General features: G+C 50.3%; 1 protein-coding gene across 1 annotated transcript; it reads left to right on the top strand.

Moving 5' to 3' along the window:
• The first annotated feature begins 1,134 nt into the window (after positions 1-1,134).
• gins4 (GINS complex subunit 4 (Sld5 homolog)) lies at positions 1,135-19,360 on the top strand. Its single transcript, XM_078239362.1, has 8 exons — positions 1,135-1,338; positions 3,995-4,081; positions 8,929-9,042; positions 11,196-11,293; positions 13,787-13,875; positions 14,736-14,826; positions 16,523-16,635; positions 19,252-19,360. Exons 1-7 carry the CDS (start codon positions 1,141-1,143, stop codon positions 16,617-16,619), a joined length of 774 nt encoding a protein of 257 aa, XP_078095488.1. The 5' UTR covers positions 1,135-1,140; the 3' UTR covers positions 16,620-16,635; positions 19,252-19,360.
• Positions 19,361-19,879: the final 519 nt, after the last annotated feature.

Below are 19,879 nucleotides of genomic sequence, written 5' to 3' on the forward strand. Positions count from 1 at the left end.
AGGGCCTGTTTCCATGCTGTAAACCTCTATGACTCTATCTTTGGACAGTGCGAGGAAACCGGAGCACCTGGAGGAAACCCACGCAGACACGGGGCGAATGAGCAAACGCCACACAGTCACCTGAGCTGGGAATTGAAGCCGGGTCTCTGGCGCTGTAAGACAGCGGTGCTAACCACTGTGCTACCGTGCCGCCCATAACAATTGCATGGGAAGGTGCCATGGACAGGGGGTGAGGTGTTGGGTGTGATGGAGGAGTGGATCACGGTGTCCCGGAGGGAACGGTCCCTGCGGAATGCTGACAGGAGGAGTGAGGGGAAGATGTGTTGAGTAGTGGCATCGTGCTGGAAATGGCGGAGGATGATCCTTTGAATACAGAGGCTGGAGGGGTGAAAAGTGAGGACAAGGGGAACCTTATCCTGATTCTGGGATTGAGGGGAGGGGATGAGCAGCAGAGTGCGGGGAGCCCTGGTCAAATGTTGCAACCCTGAACAACTTAAACAAGGGTTCAGCCAGGTCCTGACCGGGAAATTGCAGGGAACTGGTTACTTTTTGAGGATATTTTTCCCCCCACACATTTTAATGTATAATTAAAAAAGAGTTTGCATGACAAATTGATCACGATGCAATCTTTTTGCTGCGGGATAAAGAGTTTACAGATCGTAAATAGAACAAACTGGAGGCGAATGACATGAAATGGGAGCGGTGATTGATGGAAAACAAAGAGGTTTGCAAACTGAGCCAACCATGCTGGCAAGCTGCTACCGCCTGGAAGAAAGATGGCGACGTTCCATATGGTCACAACGGTGGATAAGGAGAGGGCGGGAGAGGGGGCGGCTAGGTGACGTCAGGCGGGAGAGCAGCGCGTTGACGTCAGTAGGGAGCGAGAGGGAGAGTGAGGCGCGTTGACGTCATAGGGGAGGGAGAGCGCCGACGTCAGTTTGGAGGGCGGCGCGGTGACGACGGACGCTGTGCGTGGTGACGTCATAGAAGGGCCGGCGAAGACGGTCGGGTGGGACGCGGCGCGTGGTGATGTCACAGAAGGGTGAAAACCCATGACGTCAGGAGGGACGCTGTGCGTGGTGACGTCGCAGAGGGCGGCGCGATGACCGTGCGCGGTGACGTCAGGCGGGCCCCGGCGTGATGACGCCAGACGCCGTGCCTGGCGGCGGCCCTGCGGGCGGGAAGTTTGGCCCCGCTCTTGGCTTAAGGGGGAGAATGGCCGCGCAGGGGGAGGAGGAGGAGGAGCGGGGGGACACTCAGCTGTTCCCGGAGAGCCGGGAGGAGGAGGAGGAGGAGGAGATACTGACCCCGGCTCAGCTAATCGCCAAACTGGAGGAGGTGAAGGACCCCGAGTACACAGCAAGATCCCACAAGCAAGGAGACACGTGACCCCCACCGGGGGGGCCCCCCCCGGATAAACATTGGCCAAGATCCCCAGAGAGAGAGAATCTCCCCACAGGGGGCGGTCCCTGAACACCCACCGCCCTCCCCAGGGGGTGGCACCGGGGGGTCCCTGAACACCCACCGCCCTCCCCAGGGGGTGGCACCGGGAGGTCCCTGAACACCCACCGCCCTCCCCAGGGAGCGGCACTGGGCACCGTGGGGTCCCTGAACACCCACCGCCCTCCCCAGGGAGCGGCACTGGGCACCGTGGGGTCCCTGAACACCCACTGCCCTCCCCAGGGGATGGCACCGGGGGGTCCCTGAACACCCACTGCCCTCCCCAGGGGGCTGCACTGGGCACCGGGGGGGTCCCTGAACACCCACCGCCCTCCCCAGGGGTCTGCACTGGGCACCGGGGGGGTCCCTGAACACCCACCGCCCTCCCCAGGGGGCGGCACTGGGCACCGGGGGGGGTCCCTGAACACCCACTGCCCTCCCCAGGGGGTGGCACTGGGCACCGGGGGGTCCCTGAACACCCACCGCCCTCCCCAGGGAGCGGCACTGGGGGGTCCCTGAACACCCACCGCCCTCCCCAGGGGTCGGCACTGGGGGGTCCCTGAACACCCACCGCTCTCCCCAGGGGGCGGCACTGGGGGGTCCCTGAACACCCACCCCTCTCCTCAGGGAGCTGCACTGGGCACCGGGGGGTCCCTGAACACCCACCGCTCTCCCCAGGGGGTGGCACTGCCCATTGGGCACTGGGGGGGACGGGTCCCTAAATACCCACCGCTCTCCCCAGGGGGCTGCATCGGGAGTCCCTCACCCACCGTCCAGGGGGCAGACTTGCCTCAACGTCTGGTTTCAACTCTCCGGGAGAGTCAGCCAGGATTTCTGCCCAGAGCGAGAGACCCGAATTCATAACCTTGTGATGTGGCGGTGGAAATACCCCCCCTCCCCCCCTTTAGGCACGATGTTGGGGAGCATTCCATACTGCATTGCCCACTGCTCAGTAATACAACAATCTTGGGGATTACCGCTGAGTTTCTGGCTGGAGCCAGCCATGTAAATACTGTGTCTCCCGGAGCAGGTCAGAGGCGAGGAATACTGCGGCGAGTAACTCACCTCCTGACTCCCCAAAGCCTGTCCACCATCTACAAGACACAAGTCAGGAGTGTGAGGGAATACTCCCCACTTGCCTGGATGGTGCAGCTCCAACAACACTCAAGAAGCTCGACACCATCCAGGACAAAGCAGCCCCGCTTGATTGGCACCCCATCCACAAACACTCACTCCCTCCACCACCGACGCTCAGTAGCAGCAGTGTGGACCATCTACAAGATGCACTGCAGCAACTCACCCTTAGACAGCACCTTCCAAACCCGCGACCTCTATCATCTAGAAGGACAAGGGCAGACACATGGGAACGCAAGTTCCCCTCCAAGCCACTAACCATCCTGACTTGGAAATATTTTGGCCGTTCCTTCACCGTCATTGTGTCCCTCCCTACACATGCCTCTCTTTTTGCCACTGTTTGTTGCTGAGATCGACCCCCACGTAGACTTGCTGAAAGATTTATCTGCGAGTTATGTCTCTGGAATCTTGCTCACTAACATTGATTGCCTGCCCCTGGTTACTCTCCGGATGTGATAGCGGACTCCCTTCACTCAGCCTTGGCCGCTTGCAGAGGGCACAGAGAGCCATGTTGAGTAGAGTAAGAGCCACCAATGAGGATCTGCCCTGAAGAACTTGAATATTTTTAAAATTCATTCGTGGGACATGGGCGTCACTGGCTGGCCAGCATTTATTATGATGTGGAGATGCCGGCGTTGGACTGGGGTGAACACAGTAAGAGTTTTAACAACACCAGGTTAAAGTCCAACAGGTTTATTTGGAATCACGAGACTTCTTACTGTGCCCAAGCTGGCATCTCCACCGCGTATTTAAGATTCAACCACATTGCTGTGGTTCTGGAGTCACATGTAGGCCAGACCAAGTAAGGACGGCAGATTTCCTTCCCTAAAGGACATTAGTGAACCAGATGGGGTTTTCCCGACAATCGACAATGGTTTCATGGTCATCAGTAGATTCTTAATTCCAGATATTTTTTATTGAATTCAAATTCCACCATCTGCCGTGGCGGGATTCAAACCCGGGTCCCCCAGAACATTAGCTGAGTTTCTGGATTAATAGCCTAACCACTCGGCCATCGCCTGCCACAGATGTTCGCTGGGTGGCGCAGTGGTTAGCGCCAGGTTAGCCTCACAGCGCCAGGGACCCCGGGTTCAATTCCCGGGCTTGGGTCACCGTCTGTGCGGAGTTTGCACATTCTCCCCCGTGTCTGCGTGGGTTTCCTCCGGGTGCTCCGGTTTCCTCCCACAATCCGAAAGACGTGCTGGTTAGGGTGCTAAATCCTCCCTCCGTGTAGCCGAACAGGAGTGCGGCGACTCAGGGATTTTCACAGTAACTTCATTGCAGTGTTAATGTGAGCCGACTTGTGACACTGATAAATAAACTTTAAAAGCTGTCGGAATTTTAGTTTACCCATTAATTGTAATTTGACCCGAGTCTGGTTCTTGTGCTGATCCACGTCTTATCTTTCATCTCTCCACAGGCCTGGCTGAATGAGAAGTTTTCTCCTGACCTCCTGGAAAACAAGTCGGAGATTGTGGAGTGTGTAATGGAACAGCTGGATCACATGGTAACAACCTGGTGCCGTGCGGGTAACAAACCTGCTTTCGGAAGGATGTTATTAAACTGGAAAGGGTGCAAACAAGACTTATAAGCATGTTACTGGGACTGGAAGATGTGAATGATAAGGAGAGGCTGGGTGGAAACAGAGAAGACCGGAGGAGGCCCTTCGAGCCTGCTCCGCCATTCATCACGATCATGGCTGATCGTCCAACTCAATAGCCTAATCCTGCTTTCTCCCCATAACCTTTGATCCCATTCACCCCAAGTGCTATATCCAGCCGCCTCTTGAATACATTCAATGTCTTGGCATCAACTACTTCCTGTGGTAATGAATCCCACAGGCTCACCACTCTTTGGGTGAAGAAACATCTCCTCATCTCCGTCCTAAATGGTCTACCCCGAATCCTCAGACTGTGACCCCTGGTTCTGGACTCCCCCACCATCGGGAACATCCTCCCTGCATCCACCCTGTGTAGTCCTGTTAGAATTTGAAAAGTCTCCATGAGATCCCACCTCATTCGTGACAGGTTGGGACATTTTTCCCCTGGAGCGCATGAGGTTGAGGGGTGAGCGTATAAAGGTTTATATAAAACCATGAAGGGCGTAGATAAGGTGAATAGCCAAGGTCTTTTCCCCAGGGAGTCCAAAACTAGAGGGGACAGGTTTGAGGGGAAAGGGGACCCGAGGGGCAACCCTTTCACCCAGAGGGTGGTGCGTGTGTGGAATGAGCTGCCAGGGGAGGTGGAAGAGGTGGGTACAATTACAACATTTAAAAGACATTTGGACAGATACATGGATGGGAAAGGTTTAGAGGGATATGGGCCAAACGCAGGCAAATTAGACCAGTTCAGTTTAGGAAACCTGGTCGGCATGGATGCGTTGGGCCGAAGGGCCTGTTTCCATGCTGTATATCTCGATGACCCTTTAACTGTTCAAAACAGCACCAGGGACCCGGGTTCGAATCCCGGTTTGGGTCACTGTCTGTGCGGAGTTTGCACATTCTCCCCGTGTCTGCGTGGGTTTCCTCCAGGTGCTCCGGTTTCCTCTCTCAGTCCAAAAGGCGCGCTGGTTAGGTGCTAAATTCTCCCTCAGTGCAACCCGAACAGGCGCCGGAGTGTGGCGACTAAGGGATTTTCACAATAACTTCACTGCAGTGTTAATGTATGTCTACTTGTGACACCAATGAATAAACTTTAAAACAGTTAGCAGTGTTACAGAACTTGAACATTGCTGGAAAGAGGAATATGTTGTTCAATTTTTCCTGCCTTGCACTCATCGGGACAAGCACAAGAATACCAAATTTCAAACAATCGCAATGATTTACGCTACAGAATAAACGGATGCTGATTGGTTGGCAAGTTGACTCCGGCTGAGGCATTGTCATGGAAAAAGCAATAGGCTCCCTTGTAATTCAAAAAAAGTCACACGGCCTGAACAGATCCCTTTTGCTTGCAGAGAATGTATCCCTGTCTATGAATGCATTTCGCTTCCAGCAAGTGTAAATGAGCCACTTTATGAGCTCAGCAAATTCTTTGAAACTGGTTGTTCGTGCAGCTATTAGCGCACTCAGGATTGTTTGAAATTTGGTATTCCTGGCCTTGTCCTGATGAGTGCAAGGTGAAAAACTTCGTCAATGTGTCTCTTGTTCCAGCAACGTTTAAGGGCAGCACAGTGGTCAGCATTACTGCCTCACAGCGTCAGGGTCCCAGGTTCAATTCCGGCCTCGGATGACTGTCTGGAGTTTGCAAGTTCTCCCCGTGTCTGCGTGGGTTTCCTCTGGGTGCTCCGGATTCCTCCCACACTCCAAAGATGTGTAGATTCGATGGATTGGCCATGCTAAATTGCCCCTTAGTGTCTAAAGATGTGTAGGTTAGGTGGATTGGCCATGCTAAATTGCCCCTCAGTGTCCAAAGATGTGTAGGTTAGGGGGATTGGCCATGCTAAATTGCCCCTTAGTGTCCAAAGATGTGTAGGTTAGGTGGATTGGCCATGCTAAATTGCCCCTCAGTGTCCAAAGATGTGCAGGTTAGGTGGATTGGCCATGCTAAATTGCCTCTTAGTATCCAAAGATGTGTAGGTTAGGGGGATTGGCCATGCTAAATTGCCCCTTAGTGTCCAAAGATGTGCAGGTTAGGTGGATTGGCCATGCTAAATTGCCCCTCTGTCCAAAGATGTGTAGGTTAGGTGGATTGGCCATGCTAAATTGCCTCTTAGTATCCAAAGATGTGTAGGTTAGGGGGATTGGCCATGCTAAATTGCCCCTTAGTGTCCAAAGATGTGTAGGTTAGGTGGATTGGCCATGCTAAATTGCCCCTCTGTCCAAAGATGTGTAGGTTAGGTGGATTGGCCATGCTAAATTGCCTCTTAGTATCCAAAGATGTGTAGGTTAAGGGGATTGGCCATGCTAAATTGCCCCTTAGTGTTCAAAGATGTGCAGGTTAGGTGGATTGGCCATGCTAAATTGCCCCTTAGTGTCCAAAGATGTGCAGGTTAGGTGGATTGGCCATGCTAAATTGCCCCTTAGTGTCCAAAGATGTGCAGGTTAGGTGGATTGGCCATGCTAAACTGCCCCTCAGTGTTCAAAGATGTGCAGGTTAGGTGGATTGGCCATGCTAAATGCATGGGGTTATGGGGATAGGGCGGAGTTAAGGTCCTGGGTGAGATACTCTTTTGGAGAGTTGGTGCAGACTCGATGGGCTGAATGGCTTCCTCCTGCACTGTAGGGATAATCTATGACGTTTCTATTCTCTCCCCAGTGTGCTATTTCTTGAACATAATGTGGTTCAAAAGATCGCTGTCTGGGATTCCATCCACTGGCTGATTTCCCTGTGTCCGCAGGCTCTTGAACCATAGGGAATGAACAGTGCAGCAAAGCCAAGGAATAATACCCTATCCTGGCCAACCTCTCCCTGATCCACTAGTCCTGGCGACATCCTCGGAAATCTTCACTGCACTCTTTCCAGTTTATCAAAGTCTTTCCTATAACAGGTTGACCAAAACTGTACACAATACTCCCAAGTGTGGCCTGACCAGCGACTGTAACGTAATGTCCCAACTCATTGCCCTTGAGTTGTTTGATAAACGAACAAAGATTAATGAGAGTAATGCCATTAATGTGTAGGTGGGCTTTCGAAAGGTATTTAATTAAGCACCACATAATAGACTGGATAGCGAGTGTGAAGCCCGTGGGATTAAAGGGATGGTGGCAGTGTGGGTGCAAAGTTGGCTGGGTGACAGACAGAGAGCAGTACCATCGGACAGCTCTGAGGAAGTCATATCAGACTCGACGTTAACTCTCTCCCCCCGCCCCTTTTTTAACCTCTAAGCTAGTCCCAATTGCCCGCATTTGGCCCATATCCCTCTATACCCATCATACCCATGTAACTGTCTAAACGCTTTTTAAAAGACAAAATTGTACCCGCCTCTACTACTGCCTCTGGCAGCTCATTCCAGACACTCACCACCCTCTGTGTGAAAAAATTGCCCCTCTGGACACTTTTGTATCTCTCCCTTCAAACCTATGCCCTCTAGTTTTAGACTCCCCTACCTTTGGGAAAAGATTGACTATCTAGCTGATCGATGCCCCTCATTATTTTATAGACCCCTAAGCTTCCTACTCTCCAGGGAAAAAAGTCCCAGTCTATCCAGCCTCTTCTTATAACACAGCCATCAAGTCCCGGTAGCATCCAAGTAAATCTTTTCTGCACTCTTACTAGTTTAATAATATCCTTTCTATAATATCCTTTCTAGAATAGTTTGTATTCGTTGGAATTTAGAAGGCTGAGGGGGGATCTTATAGAGACCTATAAGATAATGAAGGGGCTGGATAGGGTAGAGGTGGAGAGATTCTTTCCACTTAGAAAGGAAACCAGAACGAGAGGGCACAGCCTCAAAATATAGGGGGGTCAGTTCAGGACAGAGTTGAGGAGGAACTTCTTCTCTCAGAGGGTGGTGAATCTCTGGAATTCTCTGCCCACTGAAGTGGTGGAGGCTACCTCGTTGAATATGTTTAAATCACGGATAGATGGATTCCTGATCGGTAAGGGAATTAGGAGTTATAGGGATCTGGCGGGTAAGTGGAACTGATCCACTTCAGATCAGCCATGATCTTATTGAATGGCGGGGCAGGCTCAAGGGGCCAGATGGCCTACTCCTGCTCCTATTTCTTATGTTCTTATGGGTGACCAGAACTGTACACAGGAGTCAACGCTTAATACTCTTAACAATCTTCCTTTACTTAACACTCTAAGTACCAACTCAAACTTCGGGGCGGCACGGTAGCACAGTGGTTAGCACTGCTGCTTCACAGCTCCAGGGTCCTGGGTTTGATTCCCGGCTCGGGTCACTGTCTGTGTGGAGTTTGCACATTCTCCTCGTGTCTGCGTGGGTTTCCTCCGGGTGCTCCGGTTTCCTCCCACAGTCCAAAGATGTGCGGGTTAGGTTGATTGACCAAGTTAAAAATTGCCCCTTAGAATCCTGAGATGCGTAGGTTAGAGGGATTAGCGGGTAAAATATGTGGGGGTAGGGCCTGGGTGGGATTGTGGTCGGTGCAGACTCGATGGGCCGAATGGCCTCCTTCTGCACTGTAGGGTTTCTATGATTTCTATGAACTTAAACAGTTGCAAGACTTTAACTCTTTTAATGAGCTTTAACTCTTAACTGAACATTAGTTCTTTACCTGAAAATTACCTCAATTTGATCTCCCCTCATTCTTCTAAATTCCAAAGAGTATCGGCCTAAACTGTTCAATCTCTCCTCATACGCCAACGCACAAATTTAAAATGAAATAACTGTGAGCTGGTAAGTCTGAGACCAGAGTTTCACCAGGCGCGTGTATGTTAATGCAATCCACAGGAGCAGAATCTACAGCGAGCGAGAAAGGGAGATCTAAAAGTCACCATTCACCGGATGGAGATGGAGAGAATCCGCTACATTCTCAGCAGCTACTTGAGGTCACGACTACAAAAGGTACAGGATTCACGCTTCGGAGTCCTCGAGGTGAAACCTTTCTCCACTTCCCTCACACAGGGAAGCTCTGTGTTGTGTGCAAACCACAGGTCTGGATTAAAGCAGACCCAGATAAGAGTCAAGGACCATTTAATGGAATGATCTGCAGATCATGTTTGCCCATTAGAACAAGGAACAATGGAAAGGGAGGTTGATATACTATTTGCCAGAGATAGAGCTATCATTGCTTGATGATATAACGTGCACAAGTTATAATCAGACACTATACCCTTATGTATGATGTAACCTTAATCAATAACTGTGAGTGGATAGAGTTAACTGATCTCCCTTCCTCGTTCACTGTAGGAGCTGAGTGAGAGGGATTATCATCGAATCCTACAGTGCAGAAGGAGGCCATTCAGCGCATCGAGTCTGCACCGACCACAATCCCACTCGGGCCCTATCCCCACAACCCTAGCTCGTCCCCCTGACACTAAGGGGCAATTTAGCATGGCCAATCCACCTAACCCGCACAGCTTTGGACTGTGGGAGGAAACCGGAGCACCCGGAGGAAACCCACGCAGACACGGGGAGAACGTGCAGACTCCGCACAGACAGTGACCCGAGGCCGGGAATCGAACCCGGGCCCCTGGCGCTGTGGGGCAGCAGCGCCAACCACTGTGCCACCGTGCCGCCCCAGAGTTAGCTCAAAGTCCACCTCTCTGATTTGTAGAGTGCCTGAGCCAGTGACTGAACATTATGAGGTGAGGATGTTCAGTGGTTCCTTACGTTGGGATGTAAATGACATTGCCGGAGCCAGCATTTATTCCTCATCCTGAACCGCCCTCGAGAAGATGGTGGCCAGCTTCCTTCTCGAACGATCACGTGGGTGCTTTCTCTCCAGCAGTGTGTTACAACTCAGTGTCTCGTTCGGCCATTTCACAGGGCAGATGAGTCACCCCATTGCTGTGGCTCTGGAGTCACATGTAGGTCAGACCAGGTAAGGACGGCAGATTTCTTTCCCTGAAGGACATTACTGAACCAGCTAGGATTTTACAACAATCTAGGATAGTCAATAATGAGACTCTCATTTTACTGCTGATTGTTTATTAAATTTAAATTCCCCCAGATGTGGTGGTGGGATTTGAACTCCGATCTCTGAATCATCAACCCTGGCATCTGAGTTACTAGTCTAGGAACAATACCACTCTGCAACCGACCCCCATTTTGATCGAAGTGATTTGCGTGATATTACAGGGCCGTCACAATGTTTTTCTTCTGCAGTTCAAAATATCATTCCCCTCAAATAGCCAGACAAAGGCACAAAGTGGTTTAAGATGATTTATTGACAACTGTAGCGAGAGAACTCTGAGTAAATCTTCAAGACCAGCCAACAGTGCAGAATTCAGAAATGCACAAACAATTATACTATCAAAATACATTTGAATACAAGTAATTGGCATATACCAATGAAAGTATAGGAGTTATCTCTATCCACTCACAGTTATTGATTAAGGTTACATCATGCATACTTTAGGGTATAGTGTCCAATTATAACTTATGCATGTTACCTCATCAAGAAATGATAGCCAGATCTCTGACCAATGGTATAGGGTCCTCCTTTCCATTGTTTCTGGTGGCACAGTGGTTAACACTGCTGCCTCACAGCACCGGGGATCCGGGTTCGATGCCTGGCTTGGGTCACTGTCTGTGTGGAGTTTGCACGTTCTCCCCCGTGTCTGCGTGGGTTTCCTCCGGGTGCTCCGGTTTCCTCCCACAGTCCGAAAGACGTGCTGGTTAGGTGAATTGGTCATGTTAAATTCTCCCTCAGTGTAACCCGAACAGGTGCCAGAGTATGGCCACTAGGGGGATTTTGACAGTAACTTCATTGCGGTGTTAATGTGAGCCTATTTGTGACACTAATAAATAAACTTTAAACTTTTAATGGGCAAATGTGAGCTGTAGCTGCATATCATTCCATTAAATGGTCCTTGATTCTTACCTGGGTCTGGTGTAAACCAGACCTCTGCTTTTCACATAGTGTGAGACTGAGAGGCAGCTTGCAGCTTATGTGATTCTTAAACTTGTCACCCTTTCACCCGAGAACTTGCTTTAAATTTTAAAGTGCTTAGACCAAATACACTGTCTCTTCTTCTTATCCCTCGAATTTCTAGATCGAAAAGTTCTTCCCTCACATCTTGGAGAAGGAGAAGTCCCGTCTTGAAGCAGAGCCTTCATATTTGTCTACGCAGGAATTCGCCTTTGCAAAAGAGTGAGTGTGATGGGGAACATCGGAGTCTGTCAGGCCAGGGTACATCTTGTCAGTCGCGATATCTCTCAGGATCCCTTCGATCAGGCTTTCAGGATTGAGGTTAATAGATTTCTGTTGGTTGAGGCTTCTCGAGAATTGAGGAGAATAGTGGATTTGATTTGATTTATTATTGTCACATGTATTAACATACAGTGAAAAGTATTGTTTCTTGCACGCTATACAGACAAAGCATACCATTCATAGAGAAGGAAAGGAGAGAGTGCAGAATGTAGTGTTACAGTCATAGCTCGGGTGTAGAGAAAGATCAACTTAATGCAAGGTAGGTCCATTCAAAAGTCTGACGGCAGCAGGGAAGAAGCTGTTCTCGAGTCGGTTGGTACGTGACCTCAGACTTTTGTATCTTTTTCCTGAAGGAAGAACATAGAACATTACAGCGCAGTACAGGCCCTTCGGCCCTCGATGTCGCGCCGACCAGTGGAACCAATCTAAAGCCCCTCTAATCTACACTATTCCAATATCATCCATATGTTGATCCAATAACCATTTGAATGCTCTTAATGTTGGCGAGTCCACTACTGCTGCAGGCAGGGCATTCCACGTCCTTACTACTCTCTGAGTAAAGAACCTACCTCTAACATCTGTCCTATATCTATCACCCCTCAATTTAAAGCTATGTCCCCTCGTGTTAGCCATCACTATCCGAAGAAGGTGGAAGAGAGAGTGTTCGGGGTGCGTGGGGTCCTTGATTATGCTGGCTGCTTTTCTGAGGCAGTGGGAAGTGTAGACAGAGTCAATGGATGGGAGGCTGGTTTGCCTGATGGATTGGGCTAACAAAAGAACGAAGAAAATTACAGCACAGGTACAGGCCCTTCGGCCCTCCAAGCCTGCACCGACCATGCTGCCCGACTGAACTAAAACCCCCTACCCTTCCGGGGACCATATCCCTCTATTCCCATCCTATTCATGTATTTGTCCAGATGCCCCTTAAAACTCACTATCATATCCGCTTCCACTATCTCCCCCGGCAGCGAGTTCCAGGCACCCACCAACCCCTGTGTAAAAAAAAAAATTGACATTCATAACCTTTTGTAGTTTCTTGCGGTCTTGGAGCGGGATTGAGGGGCCGAATGGCCTCCTCCTGTGAGTTCAAGCTTGCGGCTCTCTCTGTCAAGGCTCAAAGCGGGGCGGGTGTGCAGAGAAATCTTTGTTACGCGGGGCTGTTATCGCCAGGCAGGGAAGGGTAAATCTGTGATCTGATGAGTCCTTTTGAATAGACATAAGAGCCATTCCCACCAGCTCTTGGCTCAGCTGAAAATCAGTGGGAAGGTGGGGAGAGGTTTTGAACGCAGAGGGGTTCGGCTCCGGGCTGGCCCTGCGCTGTTGGAAGGAGAATCCATTTTTAAAAATCTCAGAGAAGGAAAGGGATAGATATCCGGAGGAGGAAGGGGGTAATCGTGTGGGATTGGAACAGAGATACTCTGTCAGGCAAGCAGTCGGGTAACAGTGACTCCCTGCCCCACAGAAATGGAAGCGATAGGCAGACGGGAGGACAGTTGGGGCGACAGCATGTTATTGTAGATCGAGGAATAGGACATTTGCGGAGGTCTAAACGGGATTACTGGCTCACTCTGGAACCTAACTTGCCTCAAGCTGCATGTGTTACACGGAAACTAGAAGCAAGAGGAGGCCATTCGGCCCTTCGAGCCTGCTCCGCTCCGATGGCTGATCATCGAATTCAATATTCGATGTGAACGCACTGGAGGGGGTTCAGAGGAGATTCACCAGGATGCTGCCTGGGGTGGAACATTTAAGTTATGAAGAGAGGTTGGATAGGCTTGGGTTGTTTTCTCTGGAGCAGAGAAGACTGAGGGGCGACCTGATCGAGGTGTACAGGATTATGAGGGGCATGGACAGGGTGGATAGGGCGCAGCTGTTCCCCTTAGTTCAAGGGTCGAGGGGGACACAAGTTAAAAATGAGGGGTGGGAGGTTTAGGGGGGATTTGAGGAAAAGCTTTTTTTACCCAGAGGGTGGTGAGGGCCTTGAATGCGCTGCCTGGGAGGGTGGTGGAGGCGGGATGCCTCACATCCTTTAAAAAGTACCTGGATGAGTACTTGGCACATCATCACATTCAAGGCTACAGGCCCAGTGCTGGCAAGTGGGATTAGGTGGGCAGGTCAGGGCATTTCGTGTGTCGATGCAGACTCGATGGGCCGAAGGGTACTGTACTATTCTGTGAATATCCTGATTCCCCTCCCCTCTCCCCCCCCCCCCCCCCATCCCTTTAGCCCCAAGAGCTATATCCAGTTGAAATCAGAATGTTTTGGCCTCCACTAAAACTTTCTGTGGTCGTGAATTCCACACATTCACCACCCTCTGGGTGAAGAAATTTCTCCTCACCTCAGTTCTAAAAGGTTTACCCCTTAGCCTCAACTCCTTGTCAGTTGCCCCCCCTCAACTGCTGTAGTGGGCTTTTTTTTTGTTTTGTTCTGCAGATACACGACCAACTGTGAGGCCTACCTGAAAAGCCTCGCCCTGAAACACATGCCTCCTAACTTGCAAGCAGTGGACCTCTTAAAAGCTGGTGAGTGCCTCTCAGTTGCCGATTCTCGATTGAAGATACTTCACCTGTGATGATGCGCAGTGGGAAGTAGTAAGTTCCATGGAAATGATTTGTTTTTATGAGTGACCCCTTCCATCCTGCGTTAACTCTTTCGGGATCTCCTCACTCCCAGGGAGCCCACTGAGACTCTCCCCTTCAACACAGGGGCGGCACAGTGGTTAGCACTGCTGCCTCACAGCGCCAGGGACCCGGGTTCAATTCCCAGCTTGGGTCACTGTTGTGCGGAGTCTGCACGTTCTCCCCGTGTCTGCGTGGGTTTCCTCCCACAATCCCAAGGTGTGTAGGTTAGATGGATTGGCCATGTTAAATTGCCCCTTAGTGTCCAAAGATGTGCAGGTTAGGTGGATTGGCCATGCTAAATTGCCCCTTAGTGTCCAAAGAACTGTAGGTTCGGTGGATTGGCCATGCTAAATTTGCCCCTTAGTGTCCAAAGGACTGTAGGTTAGATGGATTGGCCATGCAAAATTGGTCCTTAGTATCCAAAGAACTGTCGGTCAGATGGATTGGCCATGCTAAATTGCCCCTTAGTGCCCAAAGAACTGTAGGTTAGGTGGATTGGCCATGCTAAATTGCCCTTTAGTGTCCAAAGATGTGCAGGTTAGGTGGATTGGCCATGCTAAATTGCCCCTTAGTGTCCAAAGGACTGTAGGTTAGATGGATTGGCCATGGTAAATTGCCCCTTAATGTCCAAAGATGTCTAAGATAGTCTTGTTAATGTAATAATGACAAGGTTAACCTTTCCTTCTGTGGCTACGGCCCAGTGAGGTTTTGCGTACCTGTGTTTGTAATCAGACCTGTTGGTTTTCTCTTCCCCTGCTCAGTTCCCAAGCCCAACCTGGATTCCTTTGTCTTCCTGACGGTGAAGGACAGGCAGGAGAATGTTCTCGTGGAGCCGGAGACGGAGGAGCAGAGGTAAGGGGGGAGAGCAGGGGGGTATATTTTTGGCCACCTTGCGGGGTGCGGCTTGCTGTTCGGCAGGGTTTGGTGAGGCGGGACGGGGCCTGTATGTGTGCGTCGGCTCCTGCAGCAACACCCCCACCCTCGGAGAACCAGGGTTTGAGTTTAACGTCTCCTTCGCAGCGCAGAGCCCCCTCCCCCTGACACACACACACACACACACACACACACCATGAGGGGAAGGAGGGAGCTCTATGGAGCTTTTGCATGACTGATTTTAAATGGTTTGGTACATTTCATTAAAAAGCAGGAGGAGGCCATTCGGCCCTTCGATGGGATGTGGACGTCGCTGTCTGGGCCAGCGTCAGTAACCCAGCCCTAGTCGCCCTCGAACTGAGTCACTCGCTAGGCCATTTCAGAGGGCAGTTGAGAGTCAACCACATTGCTGTGGCTCTGGAGTCACATGTAGGCCAGACTGGGTAAGGACAGCAGATTTCCTTCCCTAAAGGACATTGGTCAACCAGATGGGGTTTTTAACAACAGATCAACGATAGTTGAAGTGAACAAAGATCAAAGAAGATTACAGCACAGGAACAGGCCCTTTGGCCCTCCAAGCCTGCACTGACCATGCTGCCCGACTGAACTAAAACCCCCTACCCTTCCAGGGACCGTATCCCTCTATTCCCATCCTATTCATGCATTTGTCAAAATGCCCCTTAAAAGTCACTATCGTATCTGCTTCCACTCCCTCCCCCAGCATCGAGTTCCAGGCACCCACTACTCTCTGTGTAAAAAATCTGCCTTGTACATCTCCTTTCAACCTTGCCCCTCGCACCTTAAACCTATGCCCCCGAGTAATTGACTCTTCCACCCTGGGAAAAAGCTTCTGACTATCCACTCTGTCCGTGCCTCTCATAATCTTGTAGACTTCTATCAGGTCGCCCCCTCCGTCGGTCCAGTGAGAACAAACCAAGTTTCTCCAACCTCTCCTCATAGCTAATGCCCTCCATACCAGGCAACATCCTGGGAAATCTTTTCTGTACCCTCTCCAAAGCCTCCACATCCTTCTGGTAGTGTGGCGACCAGAATTGAACACTATATTCCAAGTGTGGCCTAACTAAGGTTCTGCAAAGCTGCAACATGACTTGCCATGGTGATTACCATTCCAAATTCGTTAATCTAATTCCAGTTAAAGTTTCTTTATAAGTCACAAGTAGGCTTGCCTTAACACTGCGATGAAGTTACTATGAAAATCCCCCAGTCGCCACACTCCGGCGCCTGTTTGGGTACACTGAGGGAGAATTTAGCATGGCCAATGCACCTAACCGACACATCTTTGGACTGTGGGAGGAAACCAGAGCACCCAGAGGAAACCCACGCAGACACGGGGAGAATGTGCAGACTCCGCACAGACAGTGACCCAAGCCGGGAATCGAACCCGGGTCTCTGGTGCTGTGAGGCAGCAGTGTTAAGCACCGTGCCACCCATCCACCAGCCATGGGGGGAATTGAACCTGTGTCCCCTGAGCATTAGCCCGGGCCTCGGGATTGCAAGTGAAGTGATATTACCCCATGCCCCCCCCCCCCCCCCCTCCTCCCAATGTCAAGGGGTCTGCTCCTGTTCCTGGGGTTTGAACTGTCAGCAGGGGTTTGCCTGCGTCCGGTGACCACTGGGATTCTCTCAGTCTTCGACTTTCTGGTTTCCTCTGCAGGGAGTACACCGTTGACCTGGAGGAAGGGTCCCAGCACTTGATGAAATACAGGACGATAGCCCCTCTTGTGGCCAGTGGGGCAGTACAGCTGATATGAAGGGAGACCCGGAGAGGTAAGATGAAACACGCCTGATGGCTGACTGTTGCAAAGTGGGGTGGAGTAATTGTAGATTGGCGTTTGTCGAATACCAGGGGAGAAAGCATTGCATGGGGAGGTGGTGCTTTTTCTGTGCTGAGAGAGTTTTAAAAAATGCAAGTCCACAGAGTACCCAAACTGAAACATTTATATCGAAAGGCCAAGCAGAACTGTGACCAAGACAACAGACTTTTGAATTTAGCCAATCAATTTGCAGTCGGCACTTAGAAACCAAGAACCTATTAAATTTAAACTTGATGGTTTTGACAACCTGGCACCAATCCTATTATAGAATAGAAACCCTACAGTGCAGAAAGAGGCCATTCGGCCCATCGAGTCTGCACCGATCACAATTCCACTCAGGCCCTGCTCCCACATCCCTCCACATTTACCCGCTAATCCCTCTAACCTACCCATCTCAGGACACTAAGGGGCAATTTTAGCATGGCCAACTCAACCTAACCCGCACATCTTTTGGACTGTGGGAGGAGCACCTGGAGGAAACCCACGCAGACACGAGGAGAATGTGCAAACTCCACACAGACAGTGACCCGAGCCGGGAATCGAGCCCGGGTCCCTGGAGCTGTGAAGCAGCAGTGCTAACCACTGAAGGTATTGTGGGGGATATTGATGTGTTATCACTGGTATAAAAGAAGGAGGGGGCAGTGGGACAAAAGGAGAGAGCATCTGCTGCAACTCACAGCTCAAAGCACCATCCAGATAGCAAAGGTACCAAAGAAAGAAGTTCCAGGCGGAGGAATCAACAGAAGGCCCAGAACATTCCAGAGGACACAAAACCTGGTTGTAATCTCGAGTGACTAAATTCTGTTTTTTGTGAATAAGTGGGGATTGTATTTATTTGAACAGCAGATCATTAGAATCTTGTTTTATTCGGGAATAGTTAATAGTTAGAAGGGATTTATTCGGCTTGTTAATAGTTTAATTAATTTGCTCACTAGTTAGTTAGATAAATAAATTGTTACGTGTTGATTTTAGAGAGAGTGTCAGGGAGTTATTTTGATTTCACCACTAGGAGTCGCTGAAGAGCAGGTCGCACCACTTCACACACACCTTTTACAGATTATACGGTGAGGTACCCCTCTTAGGGTGTTTCGGTAATTCTCAGAGGGGGGGATCAAACTCCACTTGAGAACACTGACTCCTGACGTGATTCCTTCAGGCAAAGGATGAGAGTGTGCAGTTCGGAAGACAAATGGTGCGTTTGCCTGTGTTATGAAGGGATTGGTGTATGAGTAAAGAGGGTTTGCTCCAATTCTAGAGGGCCCTGGGGAGAGCACTGCTGGAGTTCTCTGATATTTAAACTGCTACACATCGGGGGTTTGCATTCCGTGATCATAGATACAAACTGGGGAAGAAAAGGCCACAGTTTGAGTCTAAAGCATCAATCGATCCCAAAGCGGGAACGCTAACCCTGGCTGATGTTTGCTCCGGGGGCTACATTGTAAACCCAGTGTCCCTGTGCAGGCTGTGCACATGCTAGCCTCCCGAGGCCACGCAAAAGAGGGCAGAAGGTTGTTGGGTGTTAATTGTAGGAATTAAGCAGAAGGATTTTAGGGTGGCACAGTGGTTCGCACTGCTGCCTCACAGACCCAGGGACCCGGGCTGGATTCCGAGGGTCACTGTCCGTGTGGAGTTTGCACGTCCTCCCCATGTCTGCGTGGGTTTCCTCCAGGTGCTCCGGTTTCCTCGCACAGTCCCAAGATGTGCAGGTTAGGTGGATTGGCCATGCTAAATTAATCCTTAGTGTCCAAAAATGTGCAGGTTAGGGGGATTGGCCATGCTAAATTAACCCTTAGTGTCCAAAAATGTGCAGGTTAGGGGGATTGGCCATGCTAAATTAACCCTTAGTGTCCAAAGATGTGCAGGTTAGGTGGATTGACCATGCTATATTGTCTCTTAGTGTCCAAAGATGTGTAGGTTAGGGGGATTAGCCATGCTAAATTGTCCCTTAATGTCCAAACATGTTTAGTTTAGGGGGATTGGCCATGCTAAATTGCCCCTTAGTGTCCCAGGATGTCCAGCTTCGGGGGATTAGCGGGATAGGTGTGTGGGGTTACGGGGATAGGGCAGGGTGGTGAACCTGGGGAAGACGTTCTGTCAGAGAGTTGGTGCGGACACAGCGGGCTGAATGGCAACGTTCTATAAAAGGTCATTCAATGATTTGAGTGCGTTAGAAAGATGCCCTTTTTGACCCTGGCAGAGGGTAGCAGAGTTAGCAGCGAGAGACCCATAATGTTTCACTCTGCGAATAGATCAGGACCAAGTAAAGAATGATTCCTGTTGTCCTTCACCAAATGGCTGTTCAAAGTGGGAAGTCATGGTGCCCCCCCCTTGCACCGCGATCAGTAAATTTTCATCACATTTGCAGTTTCTCCTTTCCCTGGTCATTTTGGTGAGGTTTGTGGTGGATGTAATTCTCTCTGCGTCGGTAGGAAATGCAAGGCGTGAGGTGGCAGGCGGGGGGGGGGGGGGTTTCGGGGACGAGGACTCGAATCCAGAGGAATGGGGGTTGACAGATGTTTTGACTCTCAGCGGCGAGGAAAAGCGAGTGACATTTTCTGTTTTCTTTCAGAGTCTGTTACCTACATGAACCTCAGGAATTGGGGCCCACGTTCTGTCCTGGGAAAATAGCCCTATTATTGAGTGTGCAAGAGCTAATAAAATTCTTTGTTACTTTTGGATTCCAGCCTTTATTGTCAATCAATCAAAATCAGTCACACAAGAACTAGGAGCAGGAGTAGGCCATCTGGCCCCTCGAGCCTGCTCCTCCATTCAACAAGATCATGGCTGATCTTTTCGTGGACTCAGCTCCACTTACCCGCCCGCTCACCATAACCCTTAATTCTTTTACTGTTCAAAAATGTATCTATCCTGGCCTTAAAAACATTCAGTGAGGTAGCCTCAACTGCTTCACTGGGCAGGGAATTCCACAGATTCAAAACCCTTTGTGTGAAGAAGTTCCTCCTCAACTCAGTCCTAAATCTGCTTCCCCTTATTTTGAGGCCATGCCCCCAAGTTCTAGTTTCACCCGGCAGTGGAAACAACTTCCCTGCTTCTATCTTATCTATTCCCTTCATAATCTTATATGTTTCCATAAGATCTCCCCTCATTCTTCTGAATTCCAATGAGTATAGCCCCAGTCTACTCAGTCTCTCCTCACAGATTGCAAAGAATAACCCAAGTGATAAAACGATTTTCTC

This window comes from Mustelus asterias, chromosome 22, assembly GCF_964213995.1.
Source record: "Mustelus asterias chromosome 22, sMusAst1.hap1.1, whole genome shotgun sequence".
Lineage (NCBI taxonomy): Eukaryota > Metazoa > Chordata > Chondrichthyes > Carcharhiniformes > Triakidae > Mustelus > Mustelus asterias.